The sequence below is a fragment of the Stegostoma tigrinum genome, chromosome 5 (assembly GCF_030684315.1).
Source record: "Stegostoma tigrinum isolate sSteTig4 chromosome 5, sSteTig4.hap1, whole genome shotgun sequence".
NCBI lineage: Eukaryota > Metazoa > Chordata > Chondrichthyes > Orectolobiformes > Stegostomatidae > Stegostoma > Stegostoma tigrinum.
In genome coordinates, this window is record NC_081358.1 from 77,063,434 (window position 1) to 77,087,577 (window position 24,144).

General features: G+C 42.9%; 1 protein-coding gene across 3 annotated transcripts in view; it reads right to left on the bottom strand.

The window, feature by feature from the left end:
- tatdn1 (TatD DNase domain containing 1) overlaps window positions 1-22,739 on the bottom strand; it is a 45,129-nt gene extending 22,390 nt beyond the window's left edge. Inside the window, exons 1-7 of one of the 3 annotated variants that reach the window (XM_059646076.1) lie at window positions 22,642-22,739; window positions 15,090-15,155; window positions 13,237-13,286; window positions 10,298-10,361; window positions 5,961-6,104; window positions 5,761-5,803; window positions 1,840-1,925 (exon numbers count right to left, since the gene is read on the bottom strand). In XM_059646076.1, the coding sequence (XP_059502059.1) occupies window positions 1,840-1,925; window positions 5,761-5,803; window positions 5,961-6,104; window positions 10,298-10,361; window positions 13,237-13,286; window positions 15,090-15,129 (427 nt within the window). In that variant the 5' untranslated portion in view covers window positions 15,130-15,155; window positions 22,642-22,739. Of the gene's footprint in view, window positions 1-1,839; window positions 1,926-5,760; window positions 5,804-5,960; window positions 6,105-10,297; window positions 10,362-13,236; window positions 13,287-15,089; window positions 15,156-21,913; window positions 22,058-22,641 lie in introns of those variants that run through there. The other 2 variants (XM_059646075.1, XM_059646077.1) reach the window with 2 other exon arrangements.
- Window positions 22,740-24,144: the final 1,405 nt, after the last annotated feature.

Consider the following 24,144-nt stretch of genomic DNA (forward strand, 5'->3'; position numbering starts at 1 on the left):
AGATTGCCTTGATCCACTACAATTTGCTGACTATTGTAAGCGGTCCACATCAGATGCCATCTCCCTGGCTCTACACTCATTTGGATAACAATGACACCTATGTCAGTCTCCTATTTATTGACTTTAGCTCTCCCTTCAACACCTTAATTCCAAACAAACTTATCTCCAAACTCACGGACCCAGGACTCTACTCCCACCTCTGCAATTGGATCCTTGACTTCCTGACCTGCAGACTGCAATCAGTAAGGATAGGTGACAACAGCTCCTCCACCATAATCCTCAACACCAGTGCCCCGCAAGGCTGCGTATTCCACCCCTTATACACTCTTTATACATTCACAACCATGAGGCGAAATTCAGCTCTAACATTTAGAAATCTGATGACACACTGTAGTGGGTCAGATCTCAAACAATGATGAGACAGAGTACAGGAAAGAGATAGAGAGCTTAATGGCATGGTGTAAAGACAACAGCCTTTTCCTCAATGTCAGTAAACTGAAGGAACGAGGCACTTCAGGAAGCAGAGAGGAGGACACGCCCCCTGTCTATATCGATGATGCAGAGGTGGCCATGGTTTCAGTTAGGGCAGGTTTCTTTCAGGAGGAGCCAACAACAGCAGCCTATTACGGTGCGGTGGTTCAGTGGTTAGCACTGCTGACTCTCAACACCAGGGACCTGGGTTCAATTCCACCCTCAGGAAACTGTCTGTGTGGAGTCTGCTCCAGGTGCTCCAGTTTCCTCCAAAAATCGAAACATGCGCAGGTTACTTGAATTGACTGTGCTGAAATTATCTGTAACGTTCAGGGATGAGTAGACGAGATGGATTAGTCATGGTAGATGTGAGGTTAAGGAATTTGGTAGGGAGCTGGGTCTGGGTGGGATGCTCTTCAGAGGGTCAGTGTCAACTCAAAGAGCCAAATGCCCTTCTTGTGCACTAAAGGGGATTCTAAGGTTCCATGATTCTATACCAGGAAGGATGAGAAATTGAGCGTGGGAGTTCTTCAGCCTAGTTTCAGTTCTATCAAAGGTCTATGAAGCCAGGTTTCAATCCAGGATTTAACATTGTTCAATTAACATTAGCTGGCATCATAACAAGAAAAACACCTCAGTCTGGAAGACATGCTCAAGTAATTCAGTCATCATAGGGACAGAAGCTCAAACAAAAACCCACTGAATTCTGGACGATTTTTCAATCCTTTTGTGGGAAACTGCATTTGTGCTCATCATCAAGCAGGCTGCTTGTGAATGTTTGGTTTCTGCTCAGAGGAAATGGAAAGAACAGGCAGGCTTTCGATGATCTGATGAATAAGTCACCCAGATGCTTGACAGTGGAACAGCATCCAGAAAAACACAGGTTGACAAAGCAACTTCCTATAATACTAGAAGTTTTAGTCTATTATAGTGAAGTAAAATGAATCCCTGGTGATGAGCTGGGGGTGACCGTGAGACCATTCGTGTATAACAGTCAGAAGTATGGAATTGTGATGCTTCATAAGACTATTTCAGTTACTTTAAGCCATAGTTGTGAATATTACCCTTGTTTTTTGAGGCAATAGTAGCCAGTTTGATCTACTTTCTGTTTGTTGGTGCAGAAAATGTCTTAAGGGAAATTTCATCCACTGGTCTATTTCCAGTTAAACATTTGAAAATTTCTCTCAAAATGTTCTTGGTCGTTTTTTGGAATCATAAAATCCATGCTGGCTGCTACCCTTGCCATCACTGATCATACTAGAAACTCTGCAGCACGTAAGGGCAGGCTTTACATAGTTGGGAGTATTTAACCATTGAAGAAATTGATTTTGTATTTTGGTAGAAACTGCGATTTTATTTCAATCATACCTAAAAATTCTGCGTGGGAATTTCTGCAGTGTAGAAACAGAGGCAATTTAGTTTCTTCTGCCAGGTCAAATTGCTTTTCAAAGTATCTGAAAGGAAAGTATATTCTCAGTATTTCAGGACAAAATTTTATCAATTAAAGATGACAAAACATGTAAGGAAAAAAACAGCCATCAATTAAGGTCTTAATGTCAACTTACCCATGACAGTGAAGCTCAACATTTTCTAGAGTGTGTTTATTTAGAGCTCATTTTAATGAAGAAAAGGATGTTATATAAATAAACAGGTAAGGACTCCTGTGACACAGACGTAGTGCCTCTATTTCTAGACCAGGAGAGCTAGGTCCAAGAAACCACCTTTTTTAAAATTTATTCATTTGTGGGATGTGGGTGTCGCTGACTGGCCAGCATTTATTGCCCATCCCTAGTTGCTCGAGGTGGTGGTGGTGAGATGCCTTCTTGGGCCGCTGCAGTCCACCTGTGGGTTGATCCACAATGCCACTGGGGGGAAATTCCAGGATTTTGACCCAGCAACAGTGAGGAAACAGTGATATATTTCCAAGTCAGAATGGTGAGTGGCTTGGAGGGGAATTTACAGGTCATGGTGTTCCCATATATCTACTACCCTTCACCTTCTAGACGGAAGTGGTCGCAGGTTTGGAAGGTGCTGCCTGAGGATCTTTGGTGAATTTCTGCAGTACATCAGTGCACACTGCTGCTACTCAGCGTTGATGGTAAAGGGAGTGGATGCTTGTGGATGTAGTGCCAATCAACCAGGCTGCTTTGTTCTGGATGAAATCAAGTTTCATGAGTGTTGCTGGGGCTGTACTCATCAAGTCAAGTGGGGACTTGTCCCTTGTAAATGGTGTACAGGCTCTGGGGAGTCAGCAGGTGAGTTACTCATCACTATTTCTAGCCTCTGACCTGCTCTTGTAGCACTGTTTTTGAGTGGTGCGTCCAGTTGAGTTTCTGGTCAATGATAAACCTCAGGATCTTGACAGTGGACGATTCAGAGATGGTAACACCATTAAATGTCAAGGGGTGGTGGTTAGATTGTCTCTTACTGGTGATGGTCATAGCCTGGCATTTGTGTGGCACAAATGTTATTTGCAACTTGTCAAATGGTATTGTCCGGTATTGCCAGGGCTCCATGATACCACACATAGTCGAATGCAGCCTTGATGTCAAGGGCTGTCACTCTCAGCTCACCTCCGGAATTCAGCACTTGTGTCCACGCTTGAACCAATGCTGTAATGAAGTCAGGAGATGAGTGATACTGGGGGACTCCAAACTGGGCATCACTGAGCAGGAACTGCTTGATAACACTGCTGATGACACCTTCCATCACTTCACTGATGATAAAGAGTACACTGACAGAGTGGTAATTGACTGGCTTGGGTTTGTTCTGCTTTTTACATTCAGAACATACTCGGGCAATTTTCCACATATACTGGGTAGATACCAGGTGTTGTAACTCTACTGGGACAGCTTAGCTAGGAAAACGGAAAGTTCTGGAGGACAAGTCTTCAGTACTATTACTGAATGTTGTCAGGACCCATTGCTTTTGCAGTATCCAGTACCTCCAACTGTTTCTTGTTATCACATGGAGAGAATCAAATTGGCTGAAGACTGGTATCTGTAATGCTGGGGAACACTGGAGGAGGCCGAGATGAATCATTCACTTGGCAAGTGTGTGAAAGCTTTAGTCTTATCCTTTGCACTCATGTGCTGGGCTCTTCCATCATTGAGGATGGGGATATTTCTGGAGCCTCCTCCTCCAGTGAGTCATTTAATTGTCGACCACCATTCACGACTGGATGTGGCAGGACTGCAGAGCTTAGATCTGATCCATTAGTTGTGAGATTGCTTAGCTCTGTCTACTTTTGCTGTTTGGCATGCTAGTTGTCCTTTTTGGCTTTACCAGGTTGACACCTTGTCTTCAGGCATGCCTGATGTTGTTCCTGGCATGCCCTTCTGCACTCTTCATCGAATCAGGGTTGATCCCCTGGCTTGATGGTAAAGGTTGAGTGGGGAATATTCCAGGCCACAAGGCGACAGATTGCGCTGCAGTACAATTCTGCCGCAGTTGATGGTCCAAAGTGCCTCATGGATGCTTGGTCTTGAATTGTTAGATCTGTTCTAAGTTTGTCCCATTTAGCACAGTGATAGTGCCACACAACACAATGGAGGTTATTCTCAATGTGAAGGCTGGACTTTCTGTCTCTATAAGGACTGTGCGATGGTCACTCTTACCAATACCATCATAGACAGATGCATCAACAGCTGACAGATTGATAAGGATGAGATTAAGTCAGTTTTTTCTTCTTGTTGGTTCCCTCACCACCTGCTGCTGACCCAGTCCAGCAGTTACGTCCTTCAGGACCGAACCAACTTGATCTGTAGTACTCTGCCGAGCCACTCTTGGTGGTGGACATTGAAATGCCTCAGAGTATATTTTGTGCCCTTACCATCCTCAGTGCTTCCTCCAAGTATTGCTCAACATGGAGAAATACTGATTCATCAGCTGAAGGAGGACAGTACGTTGTAAATCAGCAGGAAGTTTCCATGCGCATGTTTAACTGAAGCCATGTGACTTCATGTGGTACAGAGTTAATGCTGAGGACTCCCAGGGCAACTCGTTCCTGACTGTATATCACTGTGTCGCCACCTCTGCTAGGTCTGTCTAGTCAGTGGGGACAGCGTATCCAGGGATGTTGATGGCAGTGTCTGGGATATAGTCATACTTTTGGAAGCTGACCTGACAGACAATGTTGTGACAGAAATGTAATTTTGTGAATTTTTTTTTCCCCCTGAAAGTAATCTGTAAACATTTGGATGTATACGGCACAATTTCAAAAATCGCAGAATTGGAAATATTGAGGATAGCAACTGACTACGAGGACAGGCTAGACAACGCATCAAATGAAATTTAAACCAGAGAAGAGTGAATGATGCATTTTGGAGAAAGAATGAGGAGAGGTAGTACAAATTAAAAGATACAATTCTAAAAGGTGGTGCAAAAACAGAGGGGTAATAGACTTTACGTGTATAAATTATTGAAGGTGACAGAAAAAGTTCAAAAATGATTAAAAAGGCAAACAGAATCCTAGAATTTATAAATAAACAGAGTATAAAAATAAAGTAGGTATAGTGATTTTAATCTCTTATTTTCACGGGTCTAATTCGAGGCACCATGTTTTATGAAATATGTGAAAAGAAGGAACAAAAGATTTATGAGAACAGCGATCTCAATTGCATGACTAAGTGAAGCTGGGACTGCTCTGCTTACAGATGACAGGGTTGACAGGAAATTTGTTCAAAATAATTTAGGGAATTAGATAGATTGGATGGGAGGAAACTGTTCCTCGTGGTTGAAAGTTTAAGAATCATTTAAGGTAAATGGCCAAAAAAACCAAAAGTGACATGTGGAAAACCTCTCTTACCCAGCGACTGTTTACAACGTACTGCCTAAGAGGATAGTGAATTGGGGATTCATTACAGCTTTCAAAAGAGAATTTGGTAATTATCTGAAAAGAAAAGAATTTGCAGGACTACAGGTTGGAAGCAGGATTTGTGGAGTTGCTCTAGCATGGACAAGAAAAACCAACAGGTTATAGCACAGAACAGGGCCATTCTATGATTCATTACATTATGGAGGACAATAGGCAAATTGCAATTCAGTGGAAGTAGCTTTCATGCAACAATTTAAAAACAGACACAACTATAATTGTTTAAAGATTACATACACAATTGTTATCTCTTGAGCACAGAGATTTTTCATTTCCTTCTAATTACCATTGGGACTATCCTCATAGGAACATGAAGATTGTGTAGATGTCGGTAATCTATGGTGGAGAAAGCAATTTGGGAGGGATGAAAATGTTTGTAACTTAAGTAGACAGCAGAAATCAAACTGAATACCTACTTTAATTGAATCTCTTTAGGACAAAATTCCAATCTGTCAAAATCTGCAGAAGTAAAAATTAGAAAGGACCAGTAAGTAATATGATTATCAATCATTAGCCTCGTACCCAATCTAGTTACAGAAACCAAACATAATGTTTCCACGGGAAACAACGTAAAGTCAATCCAACAACACAACAGGCATAACTTTTTTATACTTACCCAAACCACATTCTCCAATGGCCACCACTTTCCCTTTGTTGTCTATGGCCAAAGTTTTAAGATCAGACAAGTACTGCTCTGGATTGTTCTGCTCAAATTCACCACAGCGTGTAGGGTGACAACCAACTGTACTATAGAAAGAATCTGTGAGGAAATGGCATGGAAGTGAAATGATCATATCTTACGACATGTCCACAAGAAACACACACATATCTGCAATAGAAAACATGAACTATTTCTCTGGCAAGTTGGAGATCAAGAGGGCATCAGTTAAGAGTTTAAATATAGAAATTAACAAGATATATACAAATATGACAGCCTCTTATACAGCATCTTTAACATCCCAAGGTGTTTCAAAAGACTGAAGCACAAGGAGATATTAGAACCTATGATCAAAAACTTTGTGAGGAAATAGGTTTAAGCAGTGTTTAAACTCGGAGAAAGATTGGCTAAGCAAAGGTCTGAGGGTGGGAACTCAGAAACATAGGACCCAGTCACCTGAAGCCACAACCAACATCAGTAGAGGCAGTGCATCTCAAACAGTTTTGTTTTCACGTGCTCAGACTGCAGGTTCTATGTCATAAAAGTCACGAAAAAAAACATACTGCAGATGTTAACAATGAAACAAAATGAAAATGCTGGAGTTGCTTAGCCAGTGTGGCAGTATTTGTGCAAAGGGAAATCAAATTACCGTTACAGATTGATGATCTTTTATAGAACTAGGTTAAAAATTAAAGATGCAGCCGTTTTAATCAAGTACAGAGTGTGAAGAAAGGGATTTTCACCTTCTCACTTCCTGTTATCGAGGCTTGCAAATCCTGTACCAGGTGAAATGGTAGTCTAATTGTACCTTATTCTTCAGCAAATAGTATTTGTTGAATTTCACAGGGAAAACCAAATATGAGTTAGGTGAGTGATAATGGGAACTGCAGATGCTGGAGAATCCAAGATAATGAAATGTGAGGCTGGATGAAGATAGCAGGCCCAGCAGCATCTCAGGAGCACAAAAGCTGACGTTTCGGGCCTAGACCCTTCATCAGAGAGGGGGATGGGGTGAGGGTTCTGGAATAAATAGGGGGAGGCGGACCGAAGATGGAGAGAAAAGATAGGTGGAGAGGAGAGTATAGGTGAGGAGGTAGGGAGGGGATAGGTCAGTCCAGGGAAGACGGACAGGTCAAGGAGGTGGGATGAGGTTAGTAGGTAGGAGATGGACGTGCGGCTTGGGGTGGGAGGAAGGGATGGGTGAGAGGAAGAACAGGTTAGGGAGGCAGAGACAGGTTGGACTGGTTTTGGGATGCAGTGGGTGGAGGGGAAGAGCTGGGCTGGTTTTGGGATGCGGTGGGGGAAGGGGAGATTTTGAAGCTGGTGAAGTCCACATGATACCGTTGGGCTGCAGAGTTCCCAAGCGGAATATGAGTTGCTGTTCCTGCAACCTTCGGGTGGCATCATTGTGGCACTGCAGGAGGCCCATGATGGACATGTCATCTAAAGAATGGGAGGGGGAGTGGAAATGGTTTGTGACTGGGAGGTGCAGTTGTTTATTGCGAACCGAGCGGAGGTGTTCTGCAAAGCAGTCCCCAAGCCTCCGCTTGCTTTCCCCAGTGTAGAGGTAGCCACACCAGGTACAGTGGATGCAGTATACCACATTGGCAGATGTGCAGGTGAACCTCTGCTTAATGTGGAAAGTCATCTTGGGGCCTGGGACAGGGGTGAGGGAGAAGGTGTGGGGGCAAGTGTAGCATTTCCTGCAGTTGCAGGGGAAGGTGCCGGGTGTGATGGGGTTGGAGGGCAGTGTGGAGCAAACAAGGGAGTCACGGAGAGAGTGGTCTACCCGGAAAGCAGACAGGGGTGGGGATGGAAAAATGTCTTGGGTGGTGGGGTCGGACTGTAGATGGCAGAAGTGTCGGAGGATGATGCGTTGTATCCGGAGGTTGGTGGGGTGGTGTGTGAGAACAAGGGGGATCCTCTTTGGGTGGTTGTGGCGGGGGCGGGGTGTGAGGCATGTGTTGCGGGAAATGCGGGAGACGCGGTCAAGGGCGTTCTCGACCACTGTGGGGGGAATGTTGCGGTCCTTGAAGAACGTGGACATCTGGGATGTGCGGGAGTGGAATGCCTCATCGTGGGAGCAGATGCTGCGGAGGTGGAGGAATTGGGAATAAGGGATGGAACTTTTGCAGGAGGATGGGTGGGAGTCGGTGGGCTTGAAATGGACATCAGTTACAAGCTGGTTGCCTGAGATGGAGACTGAGACACCTCCCAGTCGCAAACCATTTCCACTCCCCCTCCCATTCTTTAGATGACATGTCCATCGTGGGCCTCCTGCAGTGCCACAATGATGCCACCCAAAGGTAGCAGGAACAGCAACTCATATTCCGCTTGGGAACCCTGCAGGCCAATGGTATCAATGTGGACCTCACCAGCTTCAAAATCTCCCCTTCCCCCACCGCACCCCAAAGCCAGCCCAGCTCTTCCCCTCCACCCACTGCATCCCAAAACGAGTCCAACCTGTCTCTGCCTCCCTAACCTGTTCTTCCTTTCACCCCAAGCTGCACCTCCATCTCCTATCTACTAACCTCATCCCACCTCATTGACCTGTCCATCTTCCCTGGACTGACCTATCCCCTCCCTACCTCCCCACCTATACTTTCCTCTCCACCTATCTGCTTTTCTCTCCATCTTCGGTCCGCCTTCCCCTCTCTCCCTATTTATTCCAGAACCCTCACCCCAACCCCCTCTCTGATGAAGGGTCTAGGCCCGAAACATCAGCTTTTGTGCACCTGAGATGCTGCTGAGCCTGCTGTGTTCATCCAGCCTCACATTTCATTACCATGAGTTAGGTGAGTGTTTTGTTGAACACCTTCATTTGTCCACTAGCATAATCATGAGATTCCAGCTGCTTTCTATTTTAATTCTCCACTCCATTCTCACACTGATCACTCTGTACCCACTCTTCTTCACCATTCCAAATTAAATTAAACAGAAGCATAAGAAATCTTTCAATTTGGGATTTTGCAGCTCACTGAAATAGAATTCAACTATTTCACATTGTAACCATAGCTCAATTTTACCAATACAGCTCCAACTTTTGTTCCTTTGTTTCTTTTGTTACTGTTCCCATTGTCTCTTAATTATTTGTATTCAATCCTCTCAGACTTCCCTACTGTTCTCCCTCCTTCTTTATTTGCTTACATCTTTAACATATTCCAGCTCTGAGAAAAGCTACAGATCCTGAAAATCTCCAGTATTTTCTGTTTTTAATAATCAAGTCCTATGGTTACTTTTCATATCATTGCATTTTTGAAGCTATTTCACACTTATGGCCAATGAATAAAAACTGCATACGTGACTGCATGTTTAAATTCAAGTTCTTGCCAAAATCTGCCATTGACCATTAATGATCACAGCACTACACTCTGAAGGTATTTTGCCGTCAGACAATTATTAGTTTGCAAATACATTTATGTGTTTTTAAAAACGATCATCACTAACATAATGGAGAGATTACTGATTAATAGCAGGAGCAGCACTTCTGCTTATTTCTGGCAATATATTGGTACTTTACATACATCTTTAAATTTTGCAAGTATTTGTATTTAAATAGCATCTTACAGACCTCTACAGTGTTGAGGTAATGTTGAATCAAAGGTTTCTGAATTGCAGGCACATAAACAAGGCAAATATTTCACAGCATCGTGGAATCATTACAGCACAGAAGGGGGTTTTCCCGTTGTTTTTGTACAGTACAGTAGAAACGTTCATTCATAGAGAGAGCTTAATGAGCATACGGAAATACGATAATAATGGCATTGCTTACTGGTTTCTACATGAAAATTCAAATGTATTAGTATATTCCAGCTGTTTCAGGACCTTACCTAGATTAGCCGAATGGATTTTACATGAAAAATATTATTCAGAATAAACCCATGACTAAAATAAGATTACACACTTTCACTACAAAATATTTACATGTTTTGTTAAATTGCTCTGGGGCTCAGCAGCTAATAAAAAGTGAACAATTTTTGTCATAAATTTAAGTGTGAAACTTTCAAATTCTGACTATATTCAAATTCAGACTATAATTTCTGATTTTGTAAATGGGAATGTGAAATTGCAGAATTGTACAGGCGTGAGGAACACATTTTAATCACAGCACAAAACTCAATTGAATTAATTGTTACTTTTTTGCGGTAACACTGTTGTTGCTTGGTGTATCTTAAAATCTAAAGAATTATTTAACTGAAATCAGCAAAATTTGCACTGAATTCTCTAATAAGATTAATACAACCCTTGAGCATTTTCAAGGAATATACTGAGGCAAAACTGGTTTCGTAACTGACCTCTTGTCTTTGCCAATTCCAGTGCATCTTTGCTATCTTGCAAACTGCCTCCTGTAAGCATGAACTGAACAGAAGAGAAAAAAAGACAAAATGCACACTGAATAATTTGCCTATTTATTCTAGTCTGGAGAAAAGTGTGTTATTTTCTATCACACAGACGTACGACAAACAGAACAATACAGGAAACAGTGATAATGGGAACTGCAGATGCTGGAGAGTCCAAGATAATGAAATGTGAGGCTGGATGAACACAGCAGGCTCAGCAGCATCTCAGGAGCACAAAAGCTGACGTTTCGGGCCTAGACCCTTCATCAGAGAGGGGGATGGGGGTGAGGGTTCTGGAATAAATAGGGAGAGAGAGGGAGGCGGACCGAAGATGGAGAGAAAAGAAGATAGGTGGAGAGGAAAGTATAGGTGGGGAGGTAGGGAGGGGATAGATCAGTCCAGGGAAGATGGACATGTCAAGGAGGTGGGTGAGGTTGGTAGGTAGGAAGGAGATGGAGGTGCGGCTTGGGGTGGGAGGAAGGGATGGGTGAGAGGAAGAACAGGTTAGGGAGACAGAGACAGGCTGGACTGGTTATGGGATGCAGTGGGTGGAGGGGACGAACTGGGCTGGTTTTGGGATGCGGTGGGAGGAAGGGGAGATTTTGAAGCTGGTGAAGTCCATATTGATACCATTGGGCTGCAGGGTTCCCAAGTGGAATATGAGTTGCTGTTCCTGCAACCTTCGGGTGGCATCATTGTGGCACTGCAGGAGGCCCATGATGGACATGTCATCTAAAGAACGGCAGGGAGAGTGGAAATGGTTTGCGACTGGGAGGTCACCTCCCAGTCGCAAACCATTTCCACTCCCCCTCCCGTTCTTTAGATGACATGTCCATCATGGGCCTCCTGCAGTGCCACAATGATGCCACCCGAAGGTTGCAGGAACAGCAACTCATATTCCGCTTGGGAACCCTGCAGCCCAATGGTATCAATGTGGACTTCACCAGCTTCAAAATCTCCCCTTCCCCCACCGCATCCCAAAACCAGCCCAGTTCGTCTCCTCCCCGCACCACACAACCAGCCCAGCTCTTCCCCTCCACCCACTGCATCCCATAACCAGTCCAACCTGTCTCTGCCTCTCTAACCTGTTCTTCCTCTCACCCATCCCTTCCTCCCACCCCAAGCCGCACCTCCATTTCCCACCTACCAACCTCATCCCACCTCCTTGACCTGTCCGTCTTCCCTGGACTGACCTATCCCCTCCCTACCTCCCCACCTATCTTCTTTTCTCTCCATCTTCGGTCCGCCTCCCCCTCTCTCCCTACTTATTCCAGAACCCTCACCCCATCCCCCTCTCTGATGAAGGGTCTAGGCCCGAAACGTCAGCTTTTGTGCTCCTGAGATGCTGCTGGGCCTGCTGTGTTCATCCAGCCTCACAATTCATCATCTTAATACAGGAAACAGGACTGTTATCCTGTCACACAGATGGGAAATAATTATCACATGAAACAAGAATAATTTTCAATGCGATTTCTATGTTCATCGCATTCCACGCCAGGCAATTATTCAAGTCCGATTCTCTGTAGAAACTGATCAATAATAACACATGCAGGATACTGAAAGTACAAAATAATCTAAATTACAAGCCAGACTCAAAATTCTACAATATTATCAAGGACAACCGGTGAAAAGGGTATCTACAAAAGATATAAACTAAAAAAAAAACAGGTTTTTTTGCAAATGCTAATACTTAGCTCACGTTTTCATGGCAAACGTAGTTTCTCGGGACAAAAACCTTGATGCCCAAACTACATTTATGTTCCAGCAGCCTCAATTCAGTCTTGATAGGCTACTGACGATTTCTTTCTTGGAATCAAGTCTTTTGCTACATTTAGACCTTCAAGCCTAGTCTGCTATTTAATATGACCATGGCTGATCATCGACTCTAATGTCTTTTTTCCATGGTATCCCAGAGCCCTTTATATCATTGACAGATTTCGAAATATCAGGCTCTAAACACACTCAATGTGCGAGGTTCTACAGCTGTCCAAGGTACAGAATTCCAAAGATACATGACACGGAGCAAAAAGAAAGAAAAAATTATCATCCAAGTCCCAAATAATTTTGTCCAATTACAAAATTGTGTTCCCTGGTTCCAAACTCCCCTCCCATTGGAAATAAATTACCTGCATTTATCCTGCCTATCTCTATATATTTTCTATGTTTCAATAACATTACCTCACACCATTTGGTCCACTGTTCCCAAATTCTCTTCATAAGACAGTTTTGACATCCAGGTAACAAGTCTCGTGAAACTTTGTTGCACTCCCCCTATGGTAATAATATCCTTTCTAAGGTAAGGAATTCCAGGTGTGGTCTAACCAAGTAATATAACTGAAAGTGGACTTTGCAATTCCTGCACTCAAATCCTCTTGCTATAAAAGCTAACATACAATATCCTTCCTAATTGCTTGCTACACCTGCCTCCTTGCCTTCAATACATTACTGGCATCGTCCCACCACCTAAGTTTTCTAACTTTTTACTATTTAAGAAATACTCACATACCTGGTCTTTCTGCAAAAGTCCATAATTTCACATTATTACTCTTTATATTCCAGCTGCCACATCCTGTCCATTCATTACACTTGCCCAAATCCTCGATACTTTACATTTTCCACGTAGCATATATTCTTCTTCAGAACATACATTTCTCCAAGACAATCTTCTAACTAATATTAATTACCTTTAATTCCTCATTCTCCCTAATCCCTGGAATGTCTAAATTTGGGAGACCAAGTAAATTTCAGAGTTCCTGCAGGCTTCAGTTTAATTATGCTGAGTAATTTGGTAATTCAATTTTAATCTAGGGTATCTCAACATTCAAACTGAATTCAAATGGAATTTAAAAATCAATATTTTGAAAACTCTTGACAGAAATCAGAATTTTGTTTACCTTTTGAACTCCAGTTTTGACAGCTCTCTGTATTACATCCAAAAAATCATCTGTAAGAGTGCACAAAAAAATTCTGTATCCTATAACTTCTCATTCAAGATAAGAGATCAGGTGTTTTGATTGTCCAAGATCCTGGTACGTAAATAATGTTTTAAATGCAGGAGGTAATTGAATTTAGTATTGTGGTAGTAAGCAAAGGCCTTTTGATTTCTCAAGATATTCGAGGTTGATGATGCTAGCTATCTGGATTTTTGGACACACAGCAAATACAAATTAACTGTGCAACTTTATTTTTTGCAAAGAGATGTGTTGCATTTCCACATTTTGTTGGTGTTTGTTTTCTCTGTCTAACTTTTGTTTGAACATTTAGTTCATTAGAATTAGATAATTAAAATGCAAATAAATGAGTATATCACCTTCCAGAGCACTTTCTTGGTACAGTAAACAAAATTCAGTATCTCTTAAGGGTTAATCCTTGATTGGGATGACTGAACACCCTAACAGCACGGGTGATAACAAGGTGTAATTTTTGTCATAAATTTAAGTGTGAAACTTTCAAATTCTGCAGAACATCTGGCAGACTATAATTGCTGATTTTGTAAATGGGAATGTGAAATTGCAGAACTGTACCGGCATGAGGAACGCATTTTAATCACAGCAAAAAACTCAAATGAATTAATTATTACTTTTTTTGTGGTAACACTGTTGTTACTTGGTGTATTTTAAAATCTAAAGAATTATTTAACTGAAATCAGCAAAATTTGCACTGAATTCTGCAATAAGATTAATACACCCCTTGAGCATTTTCAAGAAATATACTGAATACTAATAGTATAATATGTAGAGCTGGATGAACACAGCAGGCCAAGCAGCATCAGACGAGCAGGGAGGCTGACATTTCGGGCCTCGACCTTTCAGAAAATGTTTTTCTGAAGAAGAGTCTAGGCCTGAAACTTCCTACTCCTCTGATGCTGCTTGGCCTACTGTGTTCATCCAGTTCTACACCTTGTTATCTCTAATAGCAAGTGGTATATTTTGTCAACAGCAACAATAAATGTTTAGAAGTTATACAACACCATCTCCAATCATAGCTTTAACTGAATATCCAGAATATTTGAAAGAATCTTGTACAAACAAACCAAAAAAAACTAAACAGCTAAAAGTCTATTTTAATGCTGTCTTTGCACCGGATGAAATTCATATTTTTGGTATTTTTGCCTCTGGGTAAATTGTTTCTTTTAAATGCAGAACTTTTGAATTAGATTATGTCTGTAGGAACAAACTTTGTAATCAACTGTAATATTACTTTGTTGAATAAGGATTTTGCAAGAAAAATTGAACTTACTAAACCTATACAAAGAGTTAGAATACCCTAACTACCACTAGGAGTCACTCCATGAGCATTAGTGCCAGCACACTAGAACTGAATTAGCGTTTTTTTTCTTCCCTCTAATGCCGCAAAAAGGAAAATTTCACAAGCAGTCATATCCTAAACAAAAGAGGTGTGGGAAGTCTATTAAACGGCTGAAAATATTTAACCGTTATCATTTGACATGGTCAGTCTTGGAGCTATGCCAACAGCACTAAATAAATCTAACCCCAAACCACCTTACTCCTTACAGCAAGTCAACAGACTAACATGAAATCAGAGCTAATTAATGCCCACTAAAGGGATCAAAAGGTTAACTTATTGTTTACATTTAAAATTTCACGGTTCAGTCATGTCTAATCAAAATAACATTTTACATATATCAGCATTCTGTGCATGGACATACAACAGAATTTCACAAAGGTTTAGAGTCTTGTTCTTTTAACAAAATGTAAACTAATTGTAGTTACGTGTTGAGATTTACCTTGATGTTTCCGAGAGCCTCGATAAATCCCACGAAACATTGGATCTGTCAAATTTATTCCAATGTCTGTTTAAAAAGTATTAAAGAAACTGAAGTGATTAATAAGAAATAAAGACAACTAAACAAACTGCAGACAAGAGAAAGGATATACACACAAATGGAAAACCTGAAAAAATCAACCTAAGTTATTTTATGTTAATAAAAACAGAAGATCTATTATGATTTTTAAAAAGTGAGAAGTGATATTTATTTTTGTGCTATGAATGGATCTGTGAGATTCAATTATGCATTTAGAGCTACAGCACCTTAAAAATGTTTCCCTAGTGTTGAAATTCCCCATCTTAGGGAAAAGGCACCTACCATTAACCCTTCATGATTTTATAAATCTCTATATAAAGTCACCCTCAGCCTCCTACATGAAAAAAATCTCCCAGCCTATCCAGGCGTTCTTATCCAGTAAATTCTTGCTACATGTAAACAATCATGAGTTTTTAGCATATACATCTACTAGTTGAAATTCAAACTGCCTTATAAACTTCCCCTCAACACACCTACAGGCAAAGAAAAAAATGGAAGTAAAGACGGTTCAGTGGTTCCTGTCCACAGGGTTTTCTGAGATGATCTTTTTGCTGATGAGAACATTGCCTCCCATTCTTCCTTCTGCAACTGTTTTTATTTGTTTGCAGATAGTACAGGGTGACTGGTTCACACCCATAAAACGTCTTTGACTTATCAGTTAGAATTCAAAGTTTGAAGCAACAGGAAAGGAGAAGTAAACTGGGTTTCTTCTGGGTTAAAGTAGTTTTTGCTGCAGAGAAGAGAGGCAAATTTTGCTTTTGCAGAACCCCAGTCGGTTCTCCCAAACATTCATGCTCCCACGTCATTCAGCCACTTGACAGCCAATCCCATATGTTGGAAGGCAGAAGGCTTTGTTATTGATAACTGGTCCCTTGGCTACAGACCAATCAGCTACTTGTTACTATCCAAAGCTCCTATCATACACATCCTTTGGCTTTAGCTTGGCTGCAACCTAGATTTCCACAAATACTTGAACAAGCAACTGTGCAAACAGTAGCTAGAATGAATATCAAATTACTTAGAGTCATACAGCTGTATATCATGGAAACAGAGATCCTTTGCCAACTCATCCATGCTGACTAGATATCTTAAAATAACCTAGTCCCATTTGCCAGATTTGGCCCACGTCCCTCTAAACCCTTCCCATTCATGTACCCATCCAGATGCCTTTTAAATGTTATAATTGTACCAGCCTCCACCACTTCCTCTGGCAACTCATTGCACATATGCACCACCCTCTGTGTAAAAGGGCGCCTCGTAGGTTCCTTTGATATCTTTCTCTTCTCACCTTAAACCTATGCTCTCTAGTTTTGGACACCCCTCTGCTAGGAAAAAGGCTTTAGCTTTTCACCCTATCTACGCTCCTGATTTAATAAACTTCTATAAAAGTTACCTCTTAGCCTCCGATGCTCCAAGGAAAATAATGCCAGCCTATCCAGCCTCTTCCTATAGCTCAAACCCTCCAACCCTAGCAACATCCTTGGAAATCTTTTCTGAACCATTTTAAGTTTCACAACATTTTTCCTATAGTAGGGAGAAGACCAAACTGAATGCAGTATTCCAAAAGTGGCCTAACCAATGTCCTGTATAGCTGCAACATGACTTCGCAACTCCTACACTCAATGTACTACCAATAAAGGCAAGCAAATCAAATACCTTCTTTACTATCCTATCTGCCTGTGACTCTACTCTCAAGGAACTATGAACCTGCACACCAAGGTACCTTTGTTCAGCAACAGTCTCCAGGATCTTACCATTAAGTGTATAGGCCCTGCCCTGATTTGCCTTTCCAAAAATGTAACGCCTTACAGTGATCTAAATTAAACTCCCATCTCAGCGCATTGGTCCATCAAATCAAGGTCCTGTTGTGCTGTGAGGTAATCTTCTTGGCTGGCCACAACACCACCAATTTTGGTGTCATCTGCAAACTTACTATCCACCCTTCCTGCGTTCACATCCAAGTCGTTTATATAAATGACAAAAAGCAGTGGGCCAGCACCGACCCTTAAGGCACATCGCTGGTCACAAGCCTCCAGGCTGAAAAGCAACCCTCCAGCACCACCTTCTGTCTCCCACCTTTGAGGCTGTTCTATATCCAATGGCTAGCTCTCCTTGTATTCTTGTTTATAAAAAAAATACAGCAATCCTTCGACTAGTTTTGGTTTTAAAAAGTTATGTTCCCATTTCAGTTCATAATCAAAAACACAGTAAAAGATATAGTTTTTATAATAGTTTAAATTTTTACATGACATACAGTTCAATGCTGTATATTTGATTCACATTGCACATAATTTCCCATTCATGAAGGGAAAACTAGGCCAGCTGTAAATCAAACAAACTAAACCTTTGATATATACTAACGTGTAGTCTTTTTTCAATGTTCTAATATCACATAATTTTAGACCGAAGACTGCTCCAAAAAAAATAATAAAGCTGTGTCCAAAATCAAAATCACAATGATCTGAAGTGATAAATATTTCACCACTTTCAAGTGTTTTAAATGTGTTGCACTCTTCCTTGAATACAATGACTAATAGTGCAGTGAAAGATCAGAGGTACTGCATTAACTTAAGTTGTTCCCTGAAGTGTGGGGCTAGGACTGGAATTCAATCAAGTCTGATACTGCTATTAGCTTCTTAAAGTAGTTACCAGTTAACAATCAAGAACAAGAATGATTCATCTTTCTGCTTCCTAGTTTGAAGCATTAATTGTACTCTCAAGTCAGTCAGTTGATTCAGGCAGGGAAACAGGCGGAACTTTCCAACTTTCTTTTGGTAAAATAAATTCTTTCATGGAATCTGGGTATCGGTGGCTTATCCTGTAGTCATTAGCCACCCCAAATTGCTCAAAGGGTAGTTCACAGTCATGTACTGGCCAGACCATTGAAGGCTGACATATTTCCTTCTCTAAAGGGGCATTAGTGAACCCAGATGGGTTTTTACAATAATTTTATTGGTCAGAGCATCGAATATAGGCATTGGTCAGTCATATTGTGGTTATACAGGACATTGATGAGGTAACTTTTGGAAAACTGCATTCAATTTTGGTGTCGCTAATAATAGGAAGGATGTTGTCAAACTTAAAAGGGTTTAGAAAAGTTTGCAAGGATGTTGCCAGGGTTAGAGGGTTTGAGCGTTAGGAAGAGGCTGAATAGGAGTTGGGGCTATTTTCCCCTCGAGCATCACAGACCCTTATATGGGTTTGTGAAATCACAAGGGGCACGGATAGAGTAAATAGCCAGGGTCTTTTCCGCAGGGTAGCGGAGTCTTTTTCACATTGGGCAATATTTTCATATTGAGGGTAGTGCATATATGGAAAGAAGTGGTGGTGCAGACTGATATTACAACATTTGAAAGGAATCTGGATGGATACATGAATGGAAAGGGTTTAGAGGGCTATGGGCCAAATGCTGGTAAATGGAAACAAATTAATTTAGGATGTCTGGTCAGCATCAATGAATTGGACTGAAGGATCTACTTCCATGCTGGCCATCTCTAGGACTCTAAGACTAATTGACAGTGGCTAAATAGTCACGATTAGAAGAGCTCTTTATGGATTCAGATTTCATCATCTGCCAGTGTAGAATTCAAACCCTTTTCCCCAGGGCTTTAGCATGGGCCGGGGGGGGTGGGGCGCGCTGGATGAATAGTTTAGTGACATTACCACTACCTCCCAAGTCACTGTTCAAATGCTGGAGCCAAGAGGTCAGGAACCTGAATGGAAAGCTCTTCAACTCAGTCATACCTCACCTTTGCATTGCCCAATTAATCAGGGACCATAGTAAGATGCTACATTTGAGCTGTCACAGGCAGAATTTCTTATTAAAAGGGACAAAGATGGCACAGGCTGGAACAAACTACATCCTCAGTACTTGGGGCACTTTATGTTGCATTAACTACAGGAATGAAGAGGGCACCTAGAAAAGCTGCTCCCCACAATTCTCACTCTTACCTTATGTCCTGCAATGACATCTGATGGATTGTAATGAGGTGAGCTCTCAAGGATACGAGGAAGAGGACTACCTTTCCAACCAAGTAGGCATGTTTGATTTGAGCAAAGAAATTAGCAACATGCCAGCAGTGTCTCCAACCTTCTGGACTTCAGGACCATGGGAAAGGTGAGCAGAATTATACATTCCGCATCAAGCTGCATGCTAACTTTATTGCATGGTACACCTCAAGTGAACATACTTCAACAATTGTCTCTCTAGGCACCTTCCAAGTGTTCTTGTACATCAGTCAATGAACACAAGCATGCAGGTACAGCAGGCAGTGAAGAAAGCTAATGGCATACTGGCCTTCATAATAAGAGGAATTGAGTATAGGAGCAAAGAGGACCTTCTGCAGCTGTACAGGGCCCTGATGAGACCGCACCTGGAGTACTGTGGGCAGTTTTGGTCTCCAAATTGGAGGAAGGACATTCTTGCTGTTGAGGGAGTGCAGCATAGGTTCACGCGGTCAATTCCCAGAATGGCAGGACTATCATATGTTGAAAGATTGGAGCAACTGGACTTGCATACACTTGAGTTTAGAAGGATGAGAGGGGATCTGATTGCGATGTATAAGATTATTAAGGGATTGGACACTCTGGAGGCAGGAAGCATGTTTCTGCTGACGAGCGAGTCCAGAACCAGAGGACACAGTTTAAAAATAAGAGGTAGGCCATTTAGAACAGAGTTGAGGAAAAACATCTTCACCCAGAGAAAATGGGAACTGCAGATGCTGGAGAATTCCAAGATAATAAAATGTGAGGCTGGATGAACACAGCAGGCCAAGCAGCATCTCAGGAGCACAAAAGCTGACGTTTCGGGCCTAGACCCTTCATCAGAGAGGGGGATGGGGTGAGGGCTCTGGAATAAATAGGGAGAGAGGGGGAGGTGGACCGAAGATGGAGAGTAAAGAAGATAGGTGGAGAGGGTATAGGTGGGGAGGGGATAGGTCAGTCCAGGGAAGACGGACAGGTCAAGGAGGTGGGCTGAGGTTAGTAGGTAGATGGGGGTGCGGCTTGGGGTGGGAGGAAGGGATGGGTGAGAGGAAGAACAGGTTAGGGAGGCAGAGACAGGTTGGACTGGTTTTGGGATGCAGTGGGTGGGGGGGAAGAGCTGGGCTGGTTGTTTGGTGCAGTGGGGGGAGGGGACGAACTGGGCTGGTTTAGGGATGCAGTTGGGGAAGGGGAGATTTTGAAACTAGTGAAGTCCACATTGATACCATTAGGCTGCAGGGTTCCCAGGCGGAATATGAGTTGCTGTTCCTGCAACCTTCGGGTGGCATCATTGTGGCACTGCAGGAGGCCCATGATGGACGTGTCATCTAAAGAATGGGAGGTGGAGTGGAAATGGTTTGCGACTGGGAGGTGCAGTTGTTTGTTGCGAACTGAGCGGAGGTGTTCTGCAAAGCGGTCTCCAAGCCTCCGTTTGGTTTCCCCAATGTAGAGGAAGCCACACCGGGTACAGTGGATGCAGTATACCACATTGGCAGATGTGCAGGTGAACCTCTTCACCTGCACATCTGCCAATGTGGTATACTGCATCCACTGTACCCGGTGTGGCTTCCTCTACATTGGGGAAACCAAGCGGAGGCTTGGAGACCGCTTTGCAGAACACCTCCGCTCAGTTCGCAACAAACAACTGCACCTCCCAGTCGCAAACCATTTCCACTCCACCTCCCATTCTTTAGATGACACGTCCATCATGGGCCTCCTGCAGTGCCACAATGATGCCACCCGAAGGTTGCAGGAACAGCAACTCATATTCCGCCTGGGAACCCTGCAGCCTAATGGTATCAATGTGGACTTCACTAGTTTCAAAATCTCCCCTTCCCCAACTGCATCCCTAAACCAGCCCAGTTCGTCCCCTCCCCCCACTGCACCAAACAACCAGCCCAGCTCTTCCCCCCCACCCACTGCATCCCAAAACCAGTCCAACCTGTCTCTGCCTCCCTAACCTGTTCTTCCTCTCACCCATCCCTTCCTCCCACCCCAAGCCGCACCCCCAGCTACCTACTAACCTCATCCCACCTCCCTGACCTGTCCGTCTTCCCTGGACTGACCTATCCCCTCCCTACCTCCCCACCTATACTTTCTCCACCTTATCTTCTTTACTCTCCATCTTCGGTCCGCCTCCCCCTCTCTCCCTGTTTGTTCCGGAGCCCTCACCCCATCCCCCTCTCTGATGAAGGGTCTAGGCCCAAAACGTCAGCTTTTGTGCTCCTGAGATGCTGCTTGACCTGCTGTGTTCACCCAGAGAGTGGTGGATATATGGAATGCTCTGCTCCAGAAGGCAGTGGAGGCCAAGTCTCTGGATACTTTCAAGAAAGAGATAGATAGAGCTCTTAAAGATAGTGGAATCAAGAGTTGTGGGGATAAGGCAGGGACAGGATACTGATTGTGGATGATCATAATGAATAGTGGTGCTGGCTCAAAGGGTCTTCCATGTCCTTCTGAGCATCCAACTCATTCACTTGATCTATTATTATCTTGTACCTATGTCTCACTGTCATTTTCTAGAAATATTGTTCTTCACTCCTGGCTTTGGGGTGGGGGGGTTGGGTGCAGACTGGGAGGATGGTGAACGGTGAGGCACAGACGTGGGCGGGGAGTGAGGTTTCCTAGGCCCATGGGTCGGCCCGGTACTGGCACATGTGCCCCTCTATCGGTGGCAGGTCTCGGGCACATTGAGGGCGAAGAGACGGGGGGGAAGCATCTGTCTGCGTATCTCCCTCTCTTCGTGAATTTACTCACTCACTCACCGATAAAGGTGAAGCCGCTTCCCATTCTCCGCACGGACGAGACAGCAGCCGCCATCCGCTCCCGGAAGTGGTTCATCACCCCACCCCTGTCTGACCTGTGACCTGTTGAACCCGCGGTCAGAGGTCACCGCCTCGCGACCTGGGCCAGTTTGTGTCATCCGATTCACTGTGAATCTGTTTGTACTTTCCTTCGGGATAAATTCACAAAACAAAAACACCCAGCCTGAGTGACAAAATATTTTTCAGGTTCGAGTGACCTCGAGCTTTGGAGTAAACACCGCGCAGATTTTCCGATGGACACACGGGCCGTTATTCCGGCCGAGATGGAGTTGGGCCTGGGGACCCTGCGGGATTCCTCTGTTCCCTGGACCTCTCCGAAAATCTCCTTTCAAATCGAAAAATCCGAAGGATTCCCATAATGTTATGAAAACAGTTACTCAGGAGAAGTTACCCGAACAGACAGTTCCCTGGAACTAAACACCCTTCATCCTGCTGTAAAGGTCCCGGTCCTTCCCCCAAACACACTCCCAGATCCGAAACCCTTCACCCTCTTTCGAGTCAACCCTGTATTCACCCGATTCAAACTCGGGCCCTCTTCTTCAACGCCGGGGAGCCCATCCCTCTTTCACCCTCTGGTGCTGACCCTCCCTTTACATGCTCCGAACCCATGCACTCTTTCCTCACCCCCTTTCCCCCACTCAAGACCAGATCAGCCACCATCACTCCACCTGTTTTCTGGAAGGGTACCGACCCGACACATCAAGTTTTCCTCTGATGCTGCTTGGCCTGCTGTGTTTATCCTATTTCTCCCGGGACACGAACTCTCACCTATATCGCACTGGATCTGACCCCTTCTTCCCCCAGTTCCGGACTTCAACACCCCGCCACCAGACAATCACTGTCCATCACCAGTGCCATATCTGATTACTTTCCTAGCCCCTTGTTTCTTTTTTCTACTTAAAATTAAGAAGATCTGTAATGTGTAACTTTTAACTTATTTCGTTTGTTTAACACTATACTCTAATAACTGCAACATTTAACTCTTTGTTCTTTCTGCCTTGTTCTTAAGATTCTGTGCCTACGTACTTCTGCCTAAAATGGTGCCTTGTATGGCGACATTATAAACTTTTCATTGTACTTCAGTTCTTTTGTACTTGAATACACGTGACAATAAAATCAAAATCATCACTACATCATTTACCTGGCCACCTGGCACCCTAGCTAGCTGAGGCTCAACTTATTTGGAGGGCTGCACCCCTAACCTCCAGGCACCATAAATTAACACACCTTACGTACTTAATTGTCTGTAAGTAGCTGTCTATGATTTTGGACTTCTACATTTTACAGCAGCTTCAGAAACTAAGCAATTACCTTGTCTGTTATCACAGAAGAGGATTCTGAAAATCTTCAAAAACTAGGTAATCAAGAAACTTATGAAACTGGGGAACTGAAATAAATTAGTATACATAAAGAGGTAATACCTGGAAATTGGATTATATGTTAATAATCTGGACCAGATGAGCTACATCCTAGGGTTTTGAAGGAGGTAGTTTTGGAGACAATGGCTGTAATAGCAGTTATCTTTCAGAGTTTTATAGATTCTGGAAAGGTTCCTGCAAACCTAAAAGTAGCAAATGAAAGCCCTGTATTTAAGAATGGAGAAAGAGGGAGAATGGAAAACTACAGACCTGTAGGTTGATGTATGTAGTTGTGAAAATGTTTGAAATTGTTATAAAGGTTATGATAACTGGCCATTTAGAAAATAATGGTAAAATTAGACAGAGCTAATATAGATTTATAAAAAGAGCTTGTGTTTGACAACACAAAAACACGTCGGAGTTATTTTGAGGATATACCTTGTAACAGAGGTCCAGTACATATGGTGTATTGGGATTTTCCAAAGGCCTTTGATAAGATCCCATATAGGGGACAGATTCTTGTTTTTTTTGAGACTGAGTGAAGATGGGACTGAAGCAGGTGGTACTTCTCTCAGAACAAGATTTTCATGCAATTACATTCTTCTCAGTTCATCGTATATTTTGTTGTCATTAAGCTAGCTTTTTAAAGCTACTTTTGTTTATAGGATTCAAATTTCAATATCAGCTATGGTGGAATGCTCGCACATATATTTCAGTTTCTGTTTCAATCCCCTCATTTGGATATATTTGCTGTGTGTATGAACTCTTTGAAAGAGATCTCAGACCGTAATATTTGTACTGCACTTTGTGAGG